Source organism: Drosophila albomicans, chromosome 3 (assembly GCF_009650485.2).
Source record: "Drosophila albomicans strain 15112-1751.03 chromosome 3, ASM965048v2, whole genome shotgun sequence".
Lineage (NCBI taxonomy): Eukaryota > Metazoa > Arthropoda > Insecta > Diptera > Drosophilidae > Drosophila > Drosophila albomicans.
The window spans coordinates 29,789,858-29,813,743 of record NC_047629.2 but is presented as its reverse complement, the minus strand read 5'-3'; the positions used below and the strand labels follow the sequence as shown (position 1 = coordinate 29,813,743).

General features: G+C 43.3%; 2 protein-coding genes across 5 annotated transcripts; one reads left to right on the top strand and one right to left on the bottom strand.

The window, feature by feature from the left end:
• The first annotated feature begins 219 nt into the window (after window positions 1-219).
• LOC117567979 (digestive cysteine proteinase 1) lies at window positions 220-2,379 on the top strand. Its single transcript, XM_034248298.2, has 3 exons — window positions 220-385; window positions 624-1,613; window positions 1,673-2,379. Exons 1-3 carry the CDS (start codon window positions 337-339, stop codon window positions 2,281-2,283), a joined length of 1,650 nt encoding a protein of 549 aa, XP_034104189.1. The 5' UTR covers window positions 220-336; the 3' UTR covers window positions 2,284-2,379.
• Window positions 2,380-3,700: 1,321 nt separating this feature from the next.
• On the bottom strand, window positions 3,701-23,761 carry LOC117567972 (AF4/FMR2 family member lilli). 4 transcript variants are annotated; one of them, XM_034248282.2, is made up of 9 exons: window positions 23,529-23,759; window positions 22,395-22,636; window positions 15,070-17,984; window positions 14,054-14,589; window positions 13,795-13,987; window positions 8,620-13,649; window positions 6,744-8,588; window positions 6,493-6,678; window positions 3,701-6,423 (listed from the first exon to the last, which is right to left on the bottom strand). In XM_034248282.2, the coding sequence occupies exons 3-8, from the start codon at window positions 17,118-17,120 to the stop codon at window positions 6,494-6,496; spliced, it is 9,840 nt and encodes a 3,279-aa protein (XP_034104173.1). In that variant the 5' UTR covers window positions 17,121-17,984; window positions 22,395-22,636; window positions 23,529-23,759; the 3' UTR covers window positions 3,701-6,423; window position 6,493. The 4 variants fall into 4 exon arrangements, with proteins under 4 accessions (XP_034104173.1, XP_051860312.1, XP_051860311.1 ...); XM_052004352.1 differs by lacking the exons at window positions 3,701-6,423; window positions 6,493-6,678 and having other exon boundaries at window positions 8,480-13,649; window positions 23,628-23,761; XM_052004351.1 differs by lacking the exons at window positions 3,701-6,423; window positions 6,493-6,678 and having other exon boundaries at window positions 8,480-13,649; window positions 22,395-22,633; window positions 23,628-23,761.
• Between the last annotated feature and the right edge of the window lie 125 nt (window positions 23,762-23,886).

Sequence of the window (23,886 nt, the reverse complement as noted above, 5' to 3'; positions counted from 1 at the left end):
TAATTTTAAAATTTGTCGTAGATGCCGTTACTTTTTCAATCCTTTCACAAATGCGCCCGCCATTTGCACAACTAACATTTGAAAACTAAAGCAATTTGGTCACACGGCCAGTCAGTTAACAGCTCTGTTAATAAGATCATGTTGAGCACTGACAGCTGTTAGCAACAACAGCAGTCGCTCTCTCTCTGTCTCTCTTCAGCTCTGTGCGCTCTCATGCGAGCTTTCGTCGTTTGATTTGCACTGGAAGCAGTCCAATTGGTATTTGCCCTTCTACACGAACGCATTCAAATAAAAAACTAAAGTGCAATTGCAAAATAGTCTATAGAGCAAAACAAAATGCAATTGTGGTTAAACTTGGCGCTGCTGGCCGGCCTAATGCTAGCGGGTGAGTAGTACTTTAGCAATATTATATGAACAATTATTGCTCTAAACAAAGAAAATATGTAATTGTCTCTGCTGTTTGTGTGCGTGTCTAAGCGGCTTTTTAGCTGTATGCATGGGTGTACGTGTGTGTATATAGAAAGTGTGGCGTGAGTTGAATATTGCAATGGCTGCCGGTTACCGCTTCAACATTTTGCTAAACTTGCCGCGTTTTCTTCTTTTTATTTATTGTTCTCTACAAGTTTCTGGCACCAAGCCGCCTCGCTGGGATCCCAACTATATTGTGAAGGGCACACTGTACATTCCCTATGCCGAAATAGCTGAGCCCTTCTATGCCTGGTACGATAAGAACACAAAACGCTCCCGTATCGATTACTATGGCGGCATGGTGAAAACATATCAATTGGCCGGTGAAGGACAATATGGCACCTCGCTGAAACTGGCACCGGTTACCACACAGGATGCCCTCAACAAGCTGAGCTGTCTGCAGGTTAATGGCACCGCCAATCAGACTGTGGAAATCCAAAGTGTTTTACCCGATGCCAAGCCATTCCAACTGATTGGTACTGAAACGTTCCTGGGCTTTACATGCGACAAGTTTAGGCTGGAAGAAACAATTGGTCAGAAGAAGAACGTCTATACATTGTGGGTGCGCTACAAGAAGTCACCACATTATCCAGCAAGCCGTATGCCGATTCCCGTGCGCTACGAGATGCGTGGCTATAATTCCTTGTTGGGCTCCCATTATGATCATTATTATCTGGATTATGATAGCTATGAGCATGACGATATTCCCAATGAAGTGTTTGAGATTGATGAGAATTTGACATGCACTGGTTTCCCGGGACCGGGTACTGGACACTTTGCCACCTTCAATCCCATGCAGGAGTTTATCTCAGGCAGCGATGAGCATGTGGATACGGCATTCCATCACTTTAAGCGCAAGCATGGTGTCGAATATCAGGACGACAAGGAGCACGAGCATCGCAAGAACATTTTCCGTCAAAACTTGCGTTACATTCACTCAAAGAATCGTGCCAAAATGAGCTATACGCTGGCTGTCAATCATCTGGCCGATAAGAGCGATGAGGAGTTGAAGGCACGTCGCGGCTACAAATCTTCGGGTGGCTACAATTCCGGCAAACCCTTCCCCTACGATGTGGATAAGCTCAAGGATGACATTCCCTCGCAATACGATTGGCGTCTTTATGGTGCCGTCACACCCGTGAAAGGTACGTTGTCTGGTATTCATTTTGGGCTGCTGCTTCTATTAATCTTTTATATTTTGCAGATCAATCGGTGTGTGGTTCATGCTGGTCCTTTGGTACCATTGGACATATCGAGGGCGCTTTCTTCCTCAAGAATGGCGGCAATCTGGTGCGTCTCTCGCAGCAGGCGTTGATCGACTGCTCCTGGGGTTATGGCAACAATGGCTGCGATGGCGGTGAGGATTTCCGTGTCTACCAATGGATGATGCAAGTTGGCGGCGTTCCCACCGAGGAGGAATATGGTCCCTATCTCGGACAGGATGGCTATTGTCATGTTAAGAATGCCACACTTGTTGCACCCATAACCGGCTTTGTCAATGTCACTTCGAATGATCCCGATGCCTTCAAGTTGGCGCTGCTTAAGCATGGTCCACTCTCCGTTGCCATTGATGCCTCACCCAGGACCTTCAGTTTCTACTCGCATGGTGTGTACTATGAACCGAATTGCAAAAACGATGTCGATGGCCTCGATCATGCTGTACTGGCTGTGGGTTATGGCAACATTAATGGCGAGGATTATTGGCTGGTGAAGAACTCTTGGTCCACCTACTGGGGCAACGATGGTTACATTCTAATGTCGGCACGCAAGAACAACTGTGGCGTCATGACCATGCCAACCTATGTGGAAATGTAAAAGCATTTGTACGATATTAACAAATATGATTTCAATTGCCCCAAGGGCTTTAAATAAGCAATAAAAACAACATGTTTATACTCTTTTTTTTATATACATACTATAGTTTTATTCTTTTGACTCTTATCGCATTCGTCATTCTATCTATGTGACCCCAACTATTGCCAACTGCAGCGATAAGCTTAGACGCCAATGACCAGACGTGCGCTGCACTTTGCTCGCAGCTGCATTTTCTATCTAGAAATTCTTCGTGGGGCAATATCACGTACCGCTTGTAGTTGCAACAGCTATTCCAATGATTGCAACTTGATATCAACCAGTTAATATCGAATTTTTTGCAATTAACTTAACTTATTTAATTGATATTACAGAATATATTCTGAACTAATTTTTAGTAAAGAACACATTTACTAAAAAAATAGGCATTTTAATACTTTCTCTTTATCCCATTCAAATAGTTGAATAGATTTCATATGTTTCTTCATATGTTTATTTAATTTATATATTTTAAATTAATTGCTTATGTTATTCTCAATCAACTTGGGACAAATCTTTCGCAGTTCTTAGGGGAACAAAATATTAATTTTTAGTAAAGAACACATTTACTACAAAAATAGGCCTTTTAATACTTTCTCTCTATCCTATTCAAATAGTTGAATAGAGAATTTCTTCATATGTTTATTTAATTTATATATTTTAATTTAATTGGTTATGTTATTCTCAATCAACTTGGGACAAATGTTTCGCAGTTCTTAGGGGAACAAAATGTTAAATTCAATTATAGAATTTTTTTAAAGCATCATTAACCGATTTGAGCCAAGATTAATCTGTACAGATCTTCGCCAGAAATTGTAAAATAATCATAATGTATTGAAATCCTTTTTCTTATCTGAATAACTGTCCAATGGGGACCGATTATTCACTATCGCATAAAATTGAGAACACTTCAAAGGCGGGCAATTTCAATTGACGTATTCTTGGAGAATCGGCAAAGGAAATGGAGGAAACGCTGGGAAAGGGAGGAAACGCTGCTAACTGGCGGCGACTTTAAATAACAATTGTATAAATCCAGATTTATCTGTTAAAGTTCATTTACCTCCACATCGTTGGACGAAGCTCCGCAAATAAATACCATACTTACAAGTAGACAAATCCGAGTTTGACTTAATTTTCTTGGAAAAATAAGAAAGCAACTGAAAATTTAATTTGACAAGGCAATAAAAAAATCGCAGCTGATAAGCCTCTAAATACGTAATGTAGGTCAGGAGTTTACGTAGGTCAAGTTTTTTAATATTAATTGCAATCAGTCAGCAGCAGCAATAATTTTAGGAAAATAAAGCAATCCACCAGATCTGCCAGTATTCAAATAAAAACAAATTGTGTTTAAAATGTTATCATTTTATTTTCGTTTTATTTGTGTTTTTGTTTATTTGTAAAGAATCTTACGAATCCAATTTTTAATGTATTTTACAGACGGAAGTGTTATAAACATTCGCGCATGTTTTTTTTATTTTGTTTTGTTTGTGTATGTGTTTTTGTATTTCGTTTAGTAAATAATTAACATATTTAATGTACATCAGTTAAACCAAATTTTAAGGCTAAAAACTCTACTCTTATTATTCAAAATTCGCACTTACAAATAAAGTAAAAATGATTATATTGAATTTCTCTCAAATAAGTTATAAGTAATTTATCTACAACTATTTTTTTTCTTTTCTTTTCAATTTTCATTACGAACTTGTTACAAATTTTCGGTATAGTAAATGTGTGTATATCTAATATTTATATAACTAGCTTTTATATAAGTATCATACAAATCCTAAATAAATTAACAATAATATTTTATATAAAATCGACTTTCTGATTATGTACAATATTTAAAAAAAAAGCCCATAAAGAAAAACAACAAATTCTTAATAGGTACAAAATCTAAAATGTATATCTTCTTCTTTTGCGATTTCAAAGTTTAACAAGAGCTTTTGTTTTCAATATAATATTTCATGTATATGAGAATAATAGTTGTTATGGTTGTTTTTGTGAAAATTATCTTACTTCGGGATGAACTTTAAATCTCTGAAATTCTAGCAATTGGTTTGAATTGATGCAAAAAAAATATGCTTATGATTGATATAAGAATCAATAAAAAATTTAGTCGATTTTCTCAAATTAAACCAAAATCTCAAACTTGAATATACGATTTGTAAGCAATTGTTTGGGGAGAATTAAGTCAGTTTATTTATTGATCGTATGTGTGATTAATCACGCAGTTGAAATCATATCTCAAATGAAGAATCTCTTGCTTTCGGATTGAATAGTTTAAAAGAGAAAAAAGAATCGATTAAACTTTTGATTGATCAATCATAATTACCAACGGATTATTGAGTTTGCATCAGTCAAAACCATAATTTCATGATCATAATTAAGAACTTTTGGGATTTGAATATTTTTCTTAGTTTAATTATATTTAAGTTAAAATTCACTTTGCTTACAAAATATTGTATGCTGTTAATTATTAAATGTAAATGTTCTTGTTATATACATAAAGTTTTAATTTCAGTGAAATGAAGTGGGGTAAAAAGTAAAAGTAAAAGTGTATACTTAGGTTCAAGTTTTTTTTTAATTTGTTAATCTTAAAATATTGAATTAGATATACATATTCACAGGGTCAAAAATCGTAGTTGTTTTTGTATATTTTTGTTTGCTGCACTTTCCCATTAAAGGATAGAAAATGTTAGTAAGACAAATGTAAAAAAAAAATAAATAAATGTTATGTCGAACCCAATATATGTATTTTTAAGGTGGTGGGTTGAATAGGAAGGAGTTATGGTTAAGGAGCAGCGTGTTAGATAATAAACTTAGATCTAAATACGCGACGGCCTCATTACTAATCTTGTTTATATACAATTTTTTGTAACTTTTCCTGGTGTTTTTCCTTTTTTTTCGTTAATTATAAATTTGTTTTAAGGTTACTTTCTTAGAATTAGATTACGTTCAATTAACTCGCGTTTTGTACTCTTTTTTCAATGTTTCCAAACTTACAAACTACAAGTAGCGTTTTCTATTTATTGTTTTTGTTTTGTTGAACAATAAACAACGCTTGTTTTTTTATGTACAAATATATAACAATATGCACTTGTTTTTTTTACAATTTAATATTTACATGTTTTATGTACTGTTTTTCTGGTTTTCATTTTGGTTTTTAGTATTGCTTGCGTTTTAAGCCTGGTTATGCTGTTGTTGCAGTTTCTGTGTTGTTGTTATTTAAATTAATTTGTTTAGTTAATGCTTTGATTGTTGCCTTGAAGTATATGTAAATATACTCGCAGTGGCGTTACTCTTTAATTACAACTATTACAGAAAATGTATAAAAATCATCATAAACTTATCAGATTAATTGCAGAATCTCTCTTGCATATTTCAGTTAAGTGAATTGAATTTAAATGAAATTTACTTAATTTTATAGTTATGAGAAAGAAAAATGTAGTAAAATCTACTATGTTTAAATTAGGAATTTAAACTAACTGTTTAGCTAACCAACATGAAAAGATTTCAATTATTTATGTGTGTAGTTTTTCGATCTTTTTCGTACATCTAAGCATTTCTATATAGATATATATAATTATAGCGCTATGTATAGTATATATTTGTATATAGTAGCAAGTTGCTCGGTTGGTTACGAAAAAAAGCGACTATCAAATAACTAAATCATTTAGCAGAAGGCTCTTTTGAAATATATTGTTATTGTTGCTGCTTTTTGTTGTTGTGGTTTGTTGTTTTTTGTGTTTCTCTGCTCAATCTCATATCGTTAATGCATATATACATATCTAAATTCTAGTTGTATGTGTAAGTAGTATAGTTATAGCGAGTAAATAGCGTTTACAACAAAAATAATAAGGATTTCATTTCCTGGCTACGATAGAGCGCGTTTTTTTTTCTATTCCGATTTTCTTTTCGCACTACATTTTTTTTTCGTTAAATAAGAAAAGCGCCTTCAATTATAATAGTTTATGGGTAAGGTTATTTTTTGCTTTCGACGAGCACTTGAGCCAGGTTGATCGGTCGAGTTTCTTGTAGTTGTGAACTGAGTTATATTCTGGCTTTAGACTTGGTTGTGTTACTGTAGTTAATTTATCGACGAAGCTGTTGGAAGAATTGGTAAATTAAATTAAATTATCATTTCACACTTTAGTGATTTTATTGTCCACTTACCTTAAGCGCCATCTCGCCTGGCGGTCGCCGAAGATGACTTTTCACCAGGTGTTCCTGATGCTCCAACGCCCAGGCGTTCAATCACACGCGAATCGCAAGATATGGTTCGTTGCATGAAACGTGATCTCTCGCTCATCTTCTCCTGTTGCTGCTCCAGCAATGTGGGCGCCGCATTAAAGTGGCCAGCTGGAAAATATATGAATATACATTAATAACTTTAGATCAAGTTAACAAGATGTGTGACGTCTTACTCTTGGGCTTGTCGTCGAACATGTGCAACTTGTGGGCTGTGCTTAGGATGCTGTTGACGGTGCTCAACGTGGCTGCCGCCGAGTTTATAGCAGATGCATTAGCGGACTTACTCTTAAGCGACGACGCAGACTGCGCATGATGTGGCGATTGTTGCTGTTGTTGCTGCGCATAGTGCTGATTGGTGCCGCTGCTATTGCTGCTGCTGTTGTTGGTGACAATGTTGTTCTGGTGCACGCTGATCGAATTGCGTCGCTCCCGCATAGCTGCCTGAAAGCGTTCCGGCGACTGCAGCGAGCACTTGTTGATCGTCTGCGGCTTGGCAAAGCGTTCCATGGGTTTCGGTGGCGTTGTCGGTGTTGTGGGCGCCGTATCGACGGATGGACGATGTCGCATGCGGTACTCACTGATCGACAACTTGCGCTTTGGCATGGGCGCCGGTTCCGGCACCGTGAGCATGGGATTCAGACGCGGATCATGGCTAGCAGTGCGTGTGTAGAGTTTCAGTGGCGTTGTCGCTGGCGGTGGCATGCTGTCCGCGGCTGCAATGGGAGTGGTTGGCGCTGAAACAGTAGCAGAGGCGGCGGCAACAACAGCTGCTGCTGCAGCTTTTGCTTTCGTGGCCTCCAAATACTCGGCCAAGCTAGGCATGCTGTTGCTCTGCAGCTTAGCAATTGGTGAGGCCAAAGCAGCGCTGCTTGGCGGCTCCTGCAGCTTGCCGTAGATGGTATTGTAGTACGGCAATTGCTTGGCAGCCGAGGCGAGACTGTTGCTGCCGGGCACTACCATTGGCGAGGGTACAACGGGAGCAACTGTTGCTGCCATTGTTGGCGTCGGTTGGGTGATGAGCACAGGTATGGGAGCTGCTGAAATTGGGGGTGTGGGTGCGGGTGCGACTGCGGGCGTGGTGGGCTTGGCCAGCACTTTGGGCAAAGCGTTGACTGGCGGCGTAGCAGCTGCTGCCAGCGGCTGTTGTTGCGGCTTCTGTTGATTGTAGCTCTTCGCTTTGCTGTCCTTATCCTTTTCCTTCTCCTTGTCTTTGTCCTTTTGCTTCTTCTCGCGATCTTTTTTCTTGCTCTTCTTCTTCTCCTTCTTTTCCTTCTTAATCGCCGCCGCTATCAATGCCGCCTGCTGTCGACTGCCACACATGGATTCCCGTCGCCGACTAATTGCCGTCAACTTGCCACTCGCAATGGCCGCTGCCAGACTCATCGAACCAGGCAACTCCTGCTGCTGCTGTGGATGGTGATGGTTGTTCTCTTTGCGATGTTGCTGTTGTTGCGCAGTGGTTGCTACGACACCTGCTGCAACTGCAGCAGTTGCTCCTGCTGTCGGTTGCTGAGGAGCTTTGCTGCTGTTGAGCAACAAGCTGCTGCTTAGAATTTGACTGTTGGGCTTTGTCAGCTCCTGCTCAAAGTTTGTCTGACGCTTCTTTGTGGTTGCCATGGGCGTGGTGGGCATTGAAGTTGGCGTTGGCGTCGTTGCTGGCGTCACACACATGGACATGGTGCGACGACGCAGCGCCGACTGTTGCTGCTGCTGTTGTTGTTGTTGTTCAAGTGGATGATTGCTATTGTGCTTGGTTTTGCCATTGGCTGTTGCTGTGGGAGTTGTTGCTGCAATTGCTGCTGTTGGTGTTGCTGGCAACAATTGTGGTTGCTGCGGCTGTTTGCTCTCTTTCGGCTTCTTTTTCAGTTCTGGCGCTGGCATTGCTCCCAAGGTTGCAACGTTTGCTGCTGGCACCTTCTGCTTGTCCTTGTCCTTCGACTTCTTTTTCTCCTTTTTCGATTTCTTTAGCTGCTTGTCACGTTCACGCTTCTCGTCCTTCTCCTTGCTCGACTTCTTCACTATTGTCAACTCCGGCGTGGTGTTAGCTGCTGCTGGTGCTGTTGTTGTTGCTATTGCTTTTGCTGGAGCTGGTGCTGCTGCTGTTGCTAGTGGCCTTCTTGTTGCGTGACTGCAGATACGAAATGTTTGCCGCATGGAAGGACAACAAGCGCTGTTGTATATCCAGCTCGGTTAGATTCTTGCTGCTGGCTGCAGTACTTGCTGTTGCAGTACTTGCTGGTGTTGTCGTAGTCACTGCAGCTGATGCCATAGATGCAACTTTCGTGGCTACTGTTGCCGCAGATGCAGTTGCTGATGTTGCGGCTTTTGTTGTGACTACAGTGACTGCTGAGGTCACTGCTGCCGTGGCATTAGATGCCACTGCTGCTATTGCTGTAGTTGTTGCAACAGCTGCAGGCTTGGGTGTTAGCAATTCCAGCTTGGGTTTCTTCTTGAGCGGCTCTTCTGACTCTTCCTTGACAGCGGGCGCACGTGCCTTGATGGCCGCTTTCACCGAATCCACCAGCAATGTGGTGCTTGTTGCTGCTGTTGTTATTGCGTTGCTGGTTGTTGTTGCTAATGCTGCACTTGCTGTTACTGTTGTGCGCAGCAACGATTCACCTGGCTTGGGCTCTGGTATCGGTTCTAGTTTCGCAGGCAACATTTCCACATCTGGTTTGATCTCCGCTTTGGGCTCCACTTTAGCCAACTGCTGCTGCTGCTCCACTGAGTTTTCCAACTTAGGCTCATCAATGGACTCTTGCTGCAGCTGTTGCTCTTGCTGTTGTTGTTGCTGTTCCTCCTGTTCGCGCTTTACCTTCAGCAGCTCCTCGAACTTGTCGCACGCCTGACTTTCCTCACGCTCCACATCAATTTTGACATCTTCAGCTGCAGCGCTCGTATCTTCTGGCTCAATTTTCACCAAATTGTCCTCGGCCACAATCTGCTGAGCACCTGGACTCGGTGATCTCAAGATATCCACATCGTCGTCCTGCTCAAAGTGTAGCTGCTGTGTTTCCACCTTCAGCTGCTCTGTCTTGGGCTCCACTTTGTGATCTTCCTCGCCAGCGCTGCCAATAACATCGATATGTGGTTCGTCAGTGGCTGCTGATGTCTCAAGTCCGCCATTACTCATGACCACCAAACGACGCTTCTTCAACGGCGTGCTAAAGCCATTCGACAGCTGCTGTTGCGGTTGCTGCTGCTGTTGTGGTGGCTGCTCCTGCTGTTGCGCTTGGGGCGATGCTACGCTGCTTGGCGTCGGTGTCACCGGCGTCTGGGGCTGACTTTCGTCCGTGGTCTCCTCGCTGATGGCCTGACGTAGCCAGCGCTTCTTCACCGACGAATTGTTCTGTACTGATGGCGTCTGCAAACGCTCCGAGCCCTCAACTTGATGTATAAAGTGCTCCACTTTCAGTAATGCTGGGGCAGGTGGATCCTGCAACTGCAACTGTTGCTGTTGTTGTTGAAGTTGCTCACGGGAACCGTTGATTTCACTCATTGCCGCCTGCACTAGGCTGTCGAGGCCAGAGGTTTGTTGTTCCTGTTCGGATTGCTGGAACCAGCTGGACATGAGTGTTTTCTTCGTCTTAGCGCCACTGGGCGGATATTTGAATTCACCCATCGAAGGCGATGGCAATTGCTGAACTACGACTTGTTGTTGTTGCTGCTGCTGCTGTTGTTGTGGCTGCTGTTCCAGTGGTCCCATGGCTGCTTCAATCAGCAGACAAGCGCTGCTCACTGCTCCAGTTGCGTTTGCTGCTGGTGGCTTGAAGGCGTCGCAATTGTTGTGCGCCAAGGCGAGCAACAAACCAGCTGCCTGATCAGCAGATTGCTGCTGTTGTTGTTGCTGCAGCATTAGGCTGTTGCTATTGTTAAGGCTGCTGTTGTTGTGTTGTTGTTGCTGCGATGCTGCTGCTGGCGACGCGAGTTCCGACTCCGTATGCGACTCATTGTCCGACTCGTTCATGCTCTTGCGTCGCTTGCTATTATTGTTGTTGTTGTTGTAGCTGCGACTAACTTTCCGTTTTTTCTTGTTGCGCCGCGATGTGTTGTTGTTGTTGTTATTGCTGCTGGTGGGCGTGGGGCAACCGCTGGCATTGGCATCCGTTGATTCGCTAATAGAATTGCTGCTGGCATTGCGTTTGCGTGGCGATGCCGGCGAGTTGCTGCTACGCTTGTTGCTGCCCGCTTGCCGACTGTCGCCACCTGCAACCGTAGCTCCTGCTTTCTTACCGCGTGCCTCCTGCTTCTCCATTTTGTCGATTGCACGCAGTATGGCCTCCAATTTGCGCTCTTCGCGTGACTTTGGCTTGTCCTTTTTAGCTGCAGGTGTTGATGTGGCTGGCGTCGCAGTGGTTGACGCTGCTGCTGCTGTTGTCGGTGTTGCTGGCGTCGGAGTTGTTACTACGACATCTTCCTGCTTGGCTTCGAGCACAGGCGTGCTTGTTGTCGGCGTTGTGACAGCTGCTTTTACCGGCGATTTACGACTAGTTGGTGTTGCATTAATATTGCTGTTGTTGTTGCTCAGATTGTTGATAGGCAACGATACTGTCGATTTAATAGGCGTCTTGGTAGGCGATACTACAACAGATTGATAGGGCTTTGGTTGTTGTTGTTGCTGCTGCTGTTGTTGTTTCTGTTGTTGCTGCTGCTGTTGTTGTTGTTGTTGCTGCTGTTGAAGCTGCTGCTGGTGTTGCGACTGTTGTAGCTGCTGTTGTTGTAGCTGCTGATGTTGTTGCGATTGTTGTAGCTGTTGTTGTTGTTGTGCTTGCTGCTGCAATTGTTGCTGCGTCTGCTGCAGTTTCATTTGCTGCGTTGTAATTTTTATTGGCGTCACAATATGTGAAGTGGGCGTGGCATGCAACGTTTGTAGCGCACTTACTGCCATGCGAGCCTCATCCGCCAGTTGTTGTTGCTGCAGGAAATGTTGCTGCTGCTGCTGCTGGTGTTGTTGTTGCTGCTGCTGTTGAGGTTGCTGTTGTTGCGGCTGCAAATAATAAGTTGCCATGGGCCTCTGAGCAGCCGCTGCAGCTGCAATAACAGCCAATGGCTCCTGCGGCTGTTGTTGTTGCTGCTGCTGTTGCAGCAATGAAGGCTGCTGCTGTGCAGGCTTCGGCAACATCTGTGGGGACAACAACATAGGCGTTGGCAGCGCTGCCAGAATTTGTTGCTGCTGCTGCGTTGGACTGCGCTGCAGCAGTGATGTTTGCGGTGTCTGTTGTTGCTGTTGCTGCTGCAATGTGGGCGACTGCAGTTGAGTGGGCGTGGGCGATGGAATGGATACTGAGGGCGACGATGAAGATGTGCAAATGCCTGAATCGTGCAGCACACTCGACATGGAAACGGAGCACGAGTTGTTGCTGTTGCCGCCATTGCTGTTGCTGTTGCAGAGCATTGCTGCCGCCGCTGTGCCAACTGTTGCCGGCATCAAAGAAGCCGTCGCACTAGGCTTAAAGCCCAAATTAAGCTGACTGAGCTGTGGGCTATTCAGGCCCATGTGGCTGCTACTCTCGCCGCTCGAAGATGTGGAACGATTGCGTGCCGTCGCCGCGGCTGCTGCAGCTGCAGCGGCTGCCGTCATGCTGTTGCCCAGCCCCATGGTCAGCTGTATGGCTGCCGCACTGTTCACAGAAGCGGCTGCGGCCGCTGCTGCAGCCGCCTTGTTGCGATGACTGCTTCGCGGTTGCGTGGGCGGTGCCTGCAATTGTTGTTGCACCGCCAGAGGCAATGCGAACAAACAATCGCTGCCCAGATCGCAGGCACAACGTGTGCTCGTCGGCTGGATGACAGCCGAATGTGATTTCTTATGCTCGACCGCTGTCAGATCATGCGGTTCATGTCGCACAGTAATCTCCGTCTGCGCCCGAATGTGCGTCAATGCCACAATGTACAGATGTAGTGTGCCCTTCTCGAAGTAGTGCTGCAACTCGGCGTTGGGTCGACAGGAGCGTCGCACGAAGCGTGCATCGTTGCCATAGGTGCGCGTATCCACGCAGACTTCGGGTCCCTTTAGGTAAGAGGGCAGCGGTTGCGGTGCCAGCTGTTGGTTGGCTGTCGTCTGCATTGGAGCCTCCACGCCCGGCAGTTGATAGAAGAACACAAACTGGCCGGGCGTCTTGTGCACCTTGAAGCTGTTGAGATAGTTGCTTGGCGGCGGCGTATTCATGTTCACGGTGGGATTCTGGGTGCGAAACTGGGTCGTTAGCATGTATTTGCCACGCAGCTCATGGATGGGCGAATGCGGCGCCAGATCAATGCTGCTGATCAACACCTTGGCTCCAGCATAGGGTATCAATTGAGCACGCTTCTCCAGTTCGCTGGCACAGCCGGCGGCAATCAGACGCAACGCCTTGTTTTCGGTATTTTGAATGCTTTGCAGCAAACTCGGTTGCTTCTGTATGGCATGCAGGCGGGCGCGCAACTCGGGCGAGTAATGATTGGTCACGGCATATTCGTAGTGTTCGATCCATTGCCGCAGATTTGCTGCGTGCTTCTCAGCGGCAGTCAGAGCTGGACTGCTGCCACCGTTGCCATCACCACTCGATTTCGTTTTGCGTTTGCTGCTCTTCTTGGTGCCCTTGGCACTGGTTGAGCCACCACCGGCAACTCCAGCTCCTGCAGCACCGCCTGCTGCCAGCTTGTCACCTCCCTTCTTGCTCTTCTTCAGCGTTGTGGCGCCATCTTTGGTTTTCTTCGATTTTTTGCCCATGCCGGCAACAGTGGCGTTATTAGCGCCAGTTGCAAAGCCACCATTGAGTCCACTGCCCAGCCGTTGATGTTGCTGCTGCTGTTGTTGTTGCAGCAACTCCTGACTGCCGTAAAGTGAGCCACCCGGCACAGAAGCTGCTGCACCCAAAGGATTGCCCGCTGCAGCGGCTGTTGCGGCAGCGGCAGCTGCAACGGCGGCCACACCACTGGCTGCCTGACTGGCTACCAAAAGCATGTGCTCCTTGCGCTTTTGACGCTGCAACGCACGCGCTCTGGCCTTGTCCACTGGACGTGGCTGGCAGAGTTCGCACTGATACTCCTCCGGTATGTTGAGGCGATCGATGCCCATGCAGTCCACGTGCTGCCAGGCGCTGTAGAAAGATTGGATTGTGTTTAGTAAGAGTTCCTTATTAGACAGTATGTCGGGTTTATGCAACAGCAAGAAGTATATAATTCTAAATGGCAAAGGAGACTTTTTCTACTTATTGCATACAACCAATATTATTTTAAACTTACGAGCACTTGTCACAGCAAATCATATAGCCATCATCATGCGTTAACTCGCAAATACAGCGCGTCACAGAATCATCCTCGGCCTCGGCTTCAGGCGCTGTTTCTGTCTCCTCACCGGGATCGATGTCAGCGCTTGCCAAGCGCGAACTACTGCTGATAGCCGAATGTGCATCATCGTCAGTCACATGACGAGCAACTAGAAAAATTAAAGTGTTTTAGTTATGGCAGCCTATATATAATTTACTCGCATGTTTTCACTTACTTTGAGGCGCAAAGTAGCTGCTGTAGCTGCCGCCTGGTGTAGTCGCAGCACCTGCCACAGTAACACCAATGCCGCCCAAAGACCATTGCTGAGATTGCTGGGCTATCGCCCCAGTTGTTGCAGTCTGCTGCTGCTGTTGTTGCTGCTGCTGTTGTTGTTGTTGCTGCTGCTGCGAGGCGTAGGTGTGATCCTGCATTATGGCGTGTAGCTGCTGCAATCGCAAGTCTTGGGTATGCACTGGCACTGGACGCACTTCCTCAATGAACAACTCCTCCTCGTTGGCGCTCAACTGTTGTGGTTGCGTTGCCACTTGCTGTTGCGACTGTTGTGGCGGCTGCTGCTGCTGCAACTGTTGAGGCTGCTGCTGCTGTGTCGGCTGCGGCGTATGCTGTGGCTGCTGTTGGGGCTTCATTATCAACGTGGTTGCATCCACATGCACTGGTGTCAAGTGCGGCGTATTTGTTGTCGTATTGTTGTTGCTGGTTACGCTTCCACGCAGGCTGCTTAAATTGCTTGTGCTATTGCTGTGGTTCAGGCTGCAAGGAAAATCCCCAACATTAGTTTTTCTTCGATAATATTTGCTTTTGATTTGTAATCTGTATTTTACTATTTATTTACTATTTAATCTGTTAGCAGTTACAGTCCAAGCTGCATGAAGCCCGGAAACTCAGGCCAACTTTTCACATCGAAACAATTGGATCTCTTGATTTTGTTTTTTAATACTTGTCCACTTGACAATTATAACTTTGACAAATTGACTTGTTTTGCAAAACCTACTTGGCTGGAAAGTGCATTTCATAAATAAATTCAACAATTTGACGATGTGCTAAATTGTTGAAAACTATCGATAGTAGTCGCACTTGTGCAGTCTTCATAATCTATCGATAGTACTATATTTCAAAAAGACATGCAATAATAGATCGTTTAATAGATCGATAGTTTTTAAATTTACGTCGATAAGTGTCACATCTATAAATACTACGGATAAAATGAAGCATTTTTTACGCTTAGCTTACCTGTGCTTATAATACTCGACCACATTGGATGGCTGCTTGCGATTGGCAGCGGCCACCACAGCCTCATGTTGCTGCTTGCGTTCCAGCGACGCGGCTCGACTGCTCGGCGCACTGACCGATTGCCGGCGTGCCGCCGTTGCCGACATATACGAGGACATCGCCGCACTACCGCTGGCGAATCCATGCGAAGATATGCTCACCGAGGGCGTGCTGGAGGTGCTTACAGTTAGATATGACGATGATGACGTTGCCGATGGCGCTGACGAAGCTACTGTTGACGCTGAGGAACTCGGCGAGATTGCAGCTGCACCTTGAAAATGTGTCAGCAGCAAATTTCCCGAGGTTGCTGCAGTTACACTATTGCTGCTGCTGTTGCCATAAACAATTTGCGTGGGTGTTGCTGCTGTTGGTTGAGGCGGTGGCATATTGGTTGTGGTTACTGCTGCTGTTGGTGTTGTCGGTGTTGTCTGTTGCTGATACCGCTGTTGCTGCTGACTGAACGACTTTTGCGCCATGCTCTGTAGTATGCGCGCCGACAACTCATCCGTCATCTGTGTGCCATTCACAATCATCACATCGTCGGTGATCAGCGAGGATTGCTGCTGCTGCTGTTGTTGTTGCTGCTGATGATGATCGCTGCTACTATCACTGCTGCTGGTGCTGTTGTAGTGTATTCGTTTGGTTTGCGCCGCCTGAATTTGGGGCTGATGCTGCTGTATGACAGTGCCATGAGAGTTGACAAACTTGATGGCCCCCGGCGTCGACTGCTGCAGCATATAGCCACCACCAGCTGTTGCCGTTGTCTTCTGCTGCAACTGTGTGCCCTGCGGCAAATTAGCAGCCAGTTGTTGCAACGGTTGCTGCTGCACCACATACTTGCTGTTGTTAATGCTGCTGCCAGCCGTCAGTTTTCCAACCTTGCTGGTCGTCAATTGTTGTTGCTGTTGCTTGGCGTAAACGTTCTGTTGCTGCTGAGGCACCGCGGCAATCGACAGCGCTGTCGTTGCGTTGTATTGCTTAACAAATTTCGTTTTAACGCCTGCTTTGTGGGTCGGCTGTTGTGCGGAGATAAAAGCTTTAAGCTGCTGCTGCTGTTGTTGTTGTTGCTGCTGCTGTTGATGCTGCTGCAGCATATTGCCCACGCTTTTGACCGTTATCTTCTGATTAGTCTTCTTGAGCAGCGCTGCAGCTGTTCCTCCAGTTGTTGTCGTTATCGCCGGTCGATTGATAGCAGCCGCGTTGACATATTTTTGTTGCGTAGCCGTTGCTGGTTGCACAATTATCTGCGGCGTCTGTTGCTGCTGTTGTTGGTGCTGCTGCTGGGGCGGCACATACGATTGCAAACGCGTCACAACTCGCGAGCCAAGTGTCACCTTTTGCATTAGCGGCGTCGTTGTTGCATTGGCTGCTGTCTGCTGCTGTGGGGATTGAGCATAGCCTTGCAGCTGCTTTGCCGTTGCAATTCCACCTCCTGACGCTTTATAGGCGCTAATGCTGCCAAATTTTTGCTGCTGCTGCTGTTTGATTGCTGGCGTTGCCGTGACATACGGCAAATTCTTTGCGCTGAGATAGTTAAGCTGCTGCTGCTGTTGCTGTGTCTGGGAGGAGGATATTGGCGGTGCCTGTTTGGAGAGCACCGTGAGATTACTGAGCAACAGCTTGGAGTTGTGCGGCGGTGCCGACGAGGAGGCATCAATGATGACATTACTCGTGCTGCCATCGGTGGTGACAATCTTGTAGATTTGCGGATTGAGCAACTCATGCTGCTGCTGTTGCTGTGGCGTCTGCTGTTGCGCTGCTGCTGTGGCACGTACCGCATATTTTGGCGCTGGTTGCGCTTGAATGGACATGCGCCGCTGCATTATGCGCTTCAGCTGCGCCTGGGTTGACAAATTGCTGCCATCGATAACTATGTGTGGTTGGTGCTGTTGCTGCTGCTGTGGGCCACCGATGGCAATGCGGCTGTTGCCAGTACTGTTGTTGGTGTTGCTGCTGCTGCCGCTGCTGGCGACAGGTTCCACAAAGACCGTGTCGTGCGTGGACATGGGCATTGTTGTTACTGATGCTGTTCTTGTTGTTGTTGTTTATATCAATTTATAAATTGCTCACAAAAATAATAGTAATTATTATTATATTATGTGAATGTATTTATATATCGCTTTCGAAATTAAATTGTTATATTTTTGTTTTTGTTTTAGTTTTAGAAAGGGGCGGGGGGGCTCTGCTTTTAACTGGTGCTAAGTTTATGTTGCTCTTCTTCTGCTTTTGTAGCTGCTTCTTGGTTTTGCTTTTTGTCATTTCACAACACTAATACTACTTCACTAGACATCTCATTCACAAGAAGCCTTTGCCCCTGATGTAGCTGTTGTCGCCGTTGCTGCTGCAGTTGCGATTGTTGTTTGTTTTGTTTGAAATATGTTTGTGACTTCTGCCGCGCTATAAAGCTGCTGCGGTTGCTGCAAGTGCGATTACTTCTGCCTCTATACGTGATGGTGCCCCCAAACCTTTGGGGGCCTAAGGCATAACCAGAAATGCTTTCCTCGTCGTTGGCGTTTGCCTGACCGCTGCTGGCGGCGGCTGCTAATTGTGGGCGGCGCGCATTCAAATTGCAAATACGATTTCCAACACTGTGCCACATTACATTGTTAGCCATTACAAACATAACGCCGCGTATTTTTTTATTCAGCTTCCTTCTCTCTATTGAGTCGGCGCTTCCGTTCTGGCGCGCCTTCTTCTTTTGTTGCTGCTTTCGTCTTCTGAATCTCTCGTTGTTATTGTTTTGTGTAGTCGAAAGTATCGTTGTTTTGATGTTAATGTTGATCTTGTTCTTATCGTTGTTGTAATCCAGCAACAACGGAACTACATCAATTTATTCTTAGCTCACCGATCGAGGTTTCGTTGTATGTTCCATTTGGCTGCAAGAAGAAACGAATATTACATTAGATATTTTTCAAAAGTTGATAATAAATGAAAAAAAATCAATTTTTTATCGACGGGAATCGTTATCGTTTTCGATTAATGCTTGATAATTTATCGTACAGTGTTGCCAACCGCCAATTTAGTTGGCGCTCTTATGTAATCCAAAGCAAATGAACAAAACGAAACGCATGCGCATCGAAATTGTTGTTGCTTGTCTCCTCTTTGTGTGTGAGCGAGAGAGTATTTGTGTATTTTTCTAGTGTTCTTTTTGTATGCCATTCGCAGCTGCACTTGCTGCGAACACACTCTTGAAGTAAGTAGCTGCTAACTCGTTAATAGAGAGACAACAGCGGCAACTACAACTACAACTACCAAGTGATACGTTATGAACTTGCATTGTTTACATTTGTATTTGTGTGCGTTTCGCGTTAGTGTACATGTGTGTGTGGTATGTGTGTGCCCAAGCACTTGTGCATTTTTGCGTTAAGACACAAGAAAACCTGTTCTCTCCTCCTGTGTTTGCGCTTTGGCCACTCATCATTTTTATGAGCGACGCTAATCATGTCAAGCAAAAAAGCCTTGCACAAGGAAAAATTTTATAAATTCCAAAGCATCTCTTGATGAAATATATATTGCATTACTATCATTTTGATGCCATATAAGAGTTAGTCATAGATATTTACATGTTTTTCAACTGTAGCAAGATCATCCGGCATTTATCGAATCTTCTTTTGTTTTTAGTTTCTAAATTATTTCTCTTGCGCAGTCGCTTTACACCTCATCATTCGTATTTACAAGATACAACTACATTTGGGATTGTATGTGTATATAAATATATATGTGTGTGTATGTGTTTGTGTGGCTTTTGGTCGTTGCCAAAGCCAAAGCAAAAAGTGAATGCACTAATTTTGCCTTGGCATCCGGCGCGGCATTCATTGCAGTCGACGACATCGCGCATTGTTGTTGTTGTTGCTACTGCTGCTGTTTTTAGTATCTATTACCAGTTGTAGTTGTTGCTGCTATTGTTGTTGCACTTGGCTCTCAACGGTTCTAAGTACAGGCGATGGCAGCAACGTTTTGCGACTATACGAAATATTATTTCTAATTGAAATAGGGCACAGACCGCAGCCAACGTTGCAGTCGCCGCATTTACATTCAATTGAGTGCTATTCGTGTGTTTGTTGTTGCTAGCTTTTATTCGCTTTTACTTAGCAATCAATTTGAATTGCAAAGGAAGAAACAGCAAAAGCAGCAGCAGCGGGCAGCAACAGCAACAAAAGCGCGCACAATTTCACAGAATTGCGAATTGCTAATTGCACAGTCAATGGGCTTATGTAACCTCCCCCCATCATCAAGTATTACTGCATGTCGATACACATACATATGCATACAAATGTTAATGTGTATTTGTGTAAATACCTTGTCGAATTAGCCGCATACTTCATCATTTATAATGTACATAATTATAACAGCTAATTTGTATAACAGAAGCTGGCTACACAGCCGCATATCCATAATGTTATGTAATACTATCTATTGCACTCTTACACATGGACATCAACGAAATGCATGTGTGTCTGTTTGTCAACTTTTGTTGTTCCCCATCGCATTTCCAATAAGAACATGTGTGAAGATAGCAAGCCCGAGATGCAGAAAAATTACTTATGCATGTATTTTTATTTTTTATATGCCTTTTATTCCTATTTATATATACTACATGTTTCTCGCTGCCAATGATAGGAGAGAATTGTGTAATTTTGTGTGTGGCCTGACACACACGCACAAATGTGTGTATATAATTTATTTCCGTTTGATGTTGTTTCTCAATAGAAGCGACAAGCACAAACAAAGCTCCTCGCCCAGCCACAAGATAACAGAGAAGCAACAACAATTTAGGTGCTGCAGATTGATTTTATTTATGTGTATGTGTGTCGTATTTACTAAGTTGACGAAAACGACTACGACATACTTTAATTTATAAACAAGCATCTAAAAAAGCACAAGATGCAGATAAAATAGGCACATTGCAATTGTATGCGTGTCGATTTCACACACACAAACACATTTTCACATTTGTAGGTATAAATACCAGAAAGGTGAAATACATGGCAAAGAGTAAATATACAACAAACAACTGTGTATGCAAAAGCTTGAAAGTTTAAACCCTACCGCAACCAACTGACGTCTAAAATGCGCGCCATAAACAAATTTACACACACACTTCGCAAATGTGCGTTCCTGTGTGTGTGCGTGTGTATTAGTTAGCAAACTTGCAAGAGTGAAAGAGCATGTTTGACTGCACATTGAAACTTACCGCAAGCAAAACAACAATCATACAACATGGCGACTGGTCGCCGCCGCGCTTTCGTTAAGATTTACGTTAGGTTCGAGAGAGACAAAAACTCACAAATGTTGGAATTGCAATATGTGTACATAGTTGTCAGGTCAACAAGCAAAGCTTCCTCCTCATAAATTCCAAATTCAACAGCAAATCTAATCGGTGCCAACGATCGATATCAATGCCAAACTATCGACTATTCACATTCGTTACATATTCAATGGCATTTACAACTACGCGAGTAGAAAAGTTAATGCAATTGCCATCGCCTGTCTTACATACACACTGACACACCAGATCAGGGACAGCCCCACACCCACATATACGTATACATATGTGCAAATGTGTGTACATCCATACTTTGATATACCCACACCTACATTTCAATGCTGTACTCTATCTGCTTGTGTTTTACATATGGTTTTTGGTTTAGTTTGGTTTGTTGATGATGATGCCAGCCAGCGCTAGTGTTGCTAGTGTCAACTAATTGCGTCTTATTTTTTTGTTGTTGCGCGCATTTTATACGCTTGTTTGCCTCTCTGTTTTCATAGTTTTTTAAGCGACTGACGTTTTATTTTTCGACTATTGGATAAACTTTGGACAGACTATCGTTTTCTATTCTGTTTTCAACTGAAGTTCTACTGAAATGCATACTAATGAGAAAATTATAACTATTTCCAATTGTCTAAATAATTCAGTAGTACATTTATAGATGTTTACTATATGTATCTGAAATCTAAAGAAATTTCTCGCATTATAACAAACCAATACATACAAACATATGCATGCATGCATAATTGCAAGTTCGTATGCGCTTATGTATGAGAACAGATTTCTCAGGGGTACACATGCATATTTTTGGCGGGGGAGTATTAGCGGCAAATAGTGACAACCCTTGAATTATCGAATGCCTTTTTGCATCTGCAATTTGCAGTGTCCATTATGTATGGGTCCAGGGAATATATATATGCATATGTATATACTAAAAACTTGTTCATCAACTTTTGCTTTCATTTTTGCCCATACCACAGAAAGTGGCGAAAAATCGTACAGGGCAGGCGAGGCAAAAAATCACGTATGCGTAAAGAGAAGCACAGCACAGGCCCACAATTGGAATGGGAGATGTGTTGAAAAGAGACAAATAGATGAGCACACACACCAGCCAACCTACAGTAGCAACCAACTTCACGGCGTACAAGCGTGTAAACAGCCAGACTAGGTAGTAAAACGTTTGACGAAAACATAACACACGATTGGAGTACAGCAGAATTCGAAAAAACCAGAGAATATAGAAAAATCTAAATTACTGCGGTGCCGTTCTAACATCACGTAAAATATATAAAACGCAATTCCAACATGGCGACCCTAACAATAACTTTAGCAACAAATAGTTCATAACAAATTCTGAGTTAATTTACAAATCCTCTCGGTTAATTCAATTTATTTTCCGCTTATTGCGCATGTCAAAACAATAAACCACGCAACCACACATGCAGTGGTTGTAGGTTTTAGTTAATTATACATACAAAAATGTATGCACTTAAGCATCTTAACAAATTTGTTATACTACACATTTCTTTTGTAGAACATTTATTAGCCTAAACATTTGTTAAGCACAAATTAAATATAAAACATAAATACACATTTTACGTGTATTTTGTAAATAGGTGGCAACTCTACGCAGCTCAATTACGCACAACTAACTTCACGTTGCACAAAAGAAAATCGCAAGCAAAACAAACGAACGCGCAAGATATATGCCATAGCTGTAAGTGCGAGTGAGCACAGTATAGAACGTATAGGGAAAAGTACGAAATTAAATATGGCGACCCACTGTGCGAAAAAAAACTCAAAAATTGACAATAGCAATTTAATTAAAATCATTTAATTTCACAAAATGTGCATCCATAGTCAAACCAACAAATTAAGTCTTAAACAGAATTTTCTAGATTCAATTGGGCGAAAGGAGACATATTCAAATCATGCACGTAATTCTCGACATTGTTGGAGGAACACGATTTGCGCGCGCGTCGAGTTTGTTTTGTTTAGCAGTTTAATATGTACTCACCGCGAATAATTTGTATTTTTAATTCATTATGCACAACACGATTTAAAATGGCAAGCTGTTGAGTTAAGTTTACCGCTTGGCTTTTGTTTTTTTCGGCACAAAATTATGTTTTGAATATATTTTTTTATATTTATATTTTGGGTTTTTTTCACATAATCACAAATTAAATTCGCACACACTGTAATTGGGATTGAAGGATTTGTGGTTGTGGAACGCGATGTTGTTTTACTGTTTGCTTCCTGCTAAAATAAACGTTTCCACTTTGATTAATCAATTTTATTATTAATACGTATGGCATAAGAAACACAACGACGAAAAGTGCGCACAAAACCTATTATATAGCGTGTGTAAGAGCGAGATGAACATACAGAGTTGTGCTGCGCGCGCACTTGTATCACCTAGTGAGTGAGAGCCACAATATAGTGTGGCCGTTTTGGCTTACGGGCATAGGCATGCCAACTAGCACAAATCCTACCTATTATCGGCTATTTTATTTTGTTCGCGCTGCTGCTCTGCTTCTTCTACTTTGTCTTTCTTTAGACTATTACTACTGCGCCTGCCATCATTCCGCTGTGTACTTTATAGTGCTGTACGTACAATCGTTTTGTCTTTCTGTCTGTTCGTTCGCTGATACATACAAACATACAGAAGTTATATGCATGCATGTACACACGGCGCCAGCAAAATACATGTATGTATGTATGCACCTATGTACATACATATAAAATCTATACACGGATATTGCCGCTCGCTCATATACACAAAATTTAATATATTTCGACTATGAAATAATACACGTTTCTGGGTGGTAAACATACACGAAAAAAGATATACATATATGGGCAAGCAAACTGTCTAATTGCATACACATATTTGTGTATATGAATAATTTTTAATAGACCATATGTAAGTAGACGTTTGGCTTTTAACACATTTAAGTGAAAGATAGAATCAACACTTGCACACGACAAAAATATAACTACAATTTGTATAATTCTTCATTACATTTTGTACCTCGCTTCGTGTTCAACACACAAACACACGCTTTCAAATATACAATGTATGTATGTAGACCGCTGTGCTACAACACTTTAATGGCATCTCGCTTACACTTACGCTTTGCACGCATTGTACCTTTCACGTCCTATGTGTTTTTCCTCTTTACCAACACACGCTAATAAGACAAATTTTAAAACTACATTTTAAGCAATAACTAACACGTTTCACCATTACATTTTATTGTGTTGTGATAACTGCACTTGAGCACAGTGCTCGAAATCTATTTTTTCTAATTTATTTGTTGACTTTACACTGATAAACGCGTTTCACACTCCGCGTTACTCCGATTCTTCTTCTTGAAAGCGCAGAATCAGGGTGGCCGCAGTTGGCTCATCAAAATGTACTATTTAATATACGGAAAATATACCGAGTTATATCACTGGCATAATTATTAACTGGTTACACTTCGTAAGGTAGATTTGTATTTTGCAAA

Excerpts from the sequence above, each read along its gene's own strand:
- LOC117567979 (XM_034248298.2), top strand. The coding sequence starts at position 337 with ATGCAATTGTGGTTAAACTTGGCGCTGCTGGCCGGCCTAATGCTAGCG. Across the intron at positions 386-623 it reads GGCCGGCCTAATGCTAGCGG|TTTCTGGCACCAAGCCGCCT; the intron begins GTGAGTAGTACT and ends GTTCTCTACAAG. Across the intron at positions 1,614-1,672 it reads TGCCGTCACACCCGTGAAAG|ATCAATCGGTGTGTGGTTCA; the intron begins GTACGTTGTCTG and ends TATATTTTGCAG.
- LOC117567972 (XM_034248282.2), bottom strand. The coding sequence starts at position 17,120 with ATGCCCATGTCCACGCACGACACGGTCTTTGTGGAACCTGTCGCCAGC. Across the intron at positions 13,988-14,053 it reads CAGCTACTTTGCGCCTCAAA|TTGCTCGTCATGTGACTGAC; the intron begins GTAAGTGAAAAC and ends TAATTTTTCTAG. Across the intron at positions 8,589-8,619 it reads CAACAACAACAGCACCAGCA|TGAAGAAGTCGAGCAAGGAG; the intron begins GCAGCTAACACC and ends AGTTGACAATAG.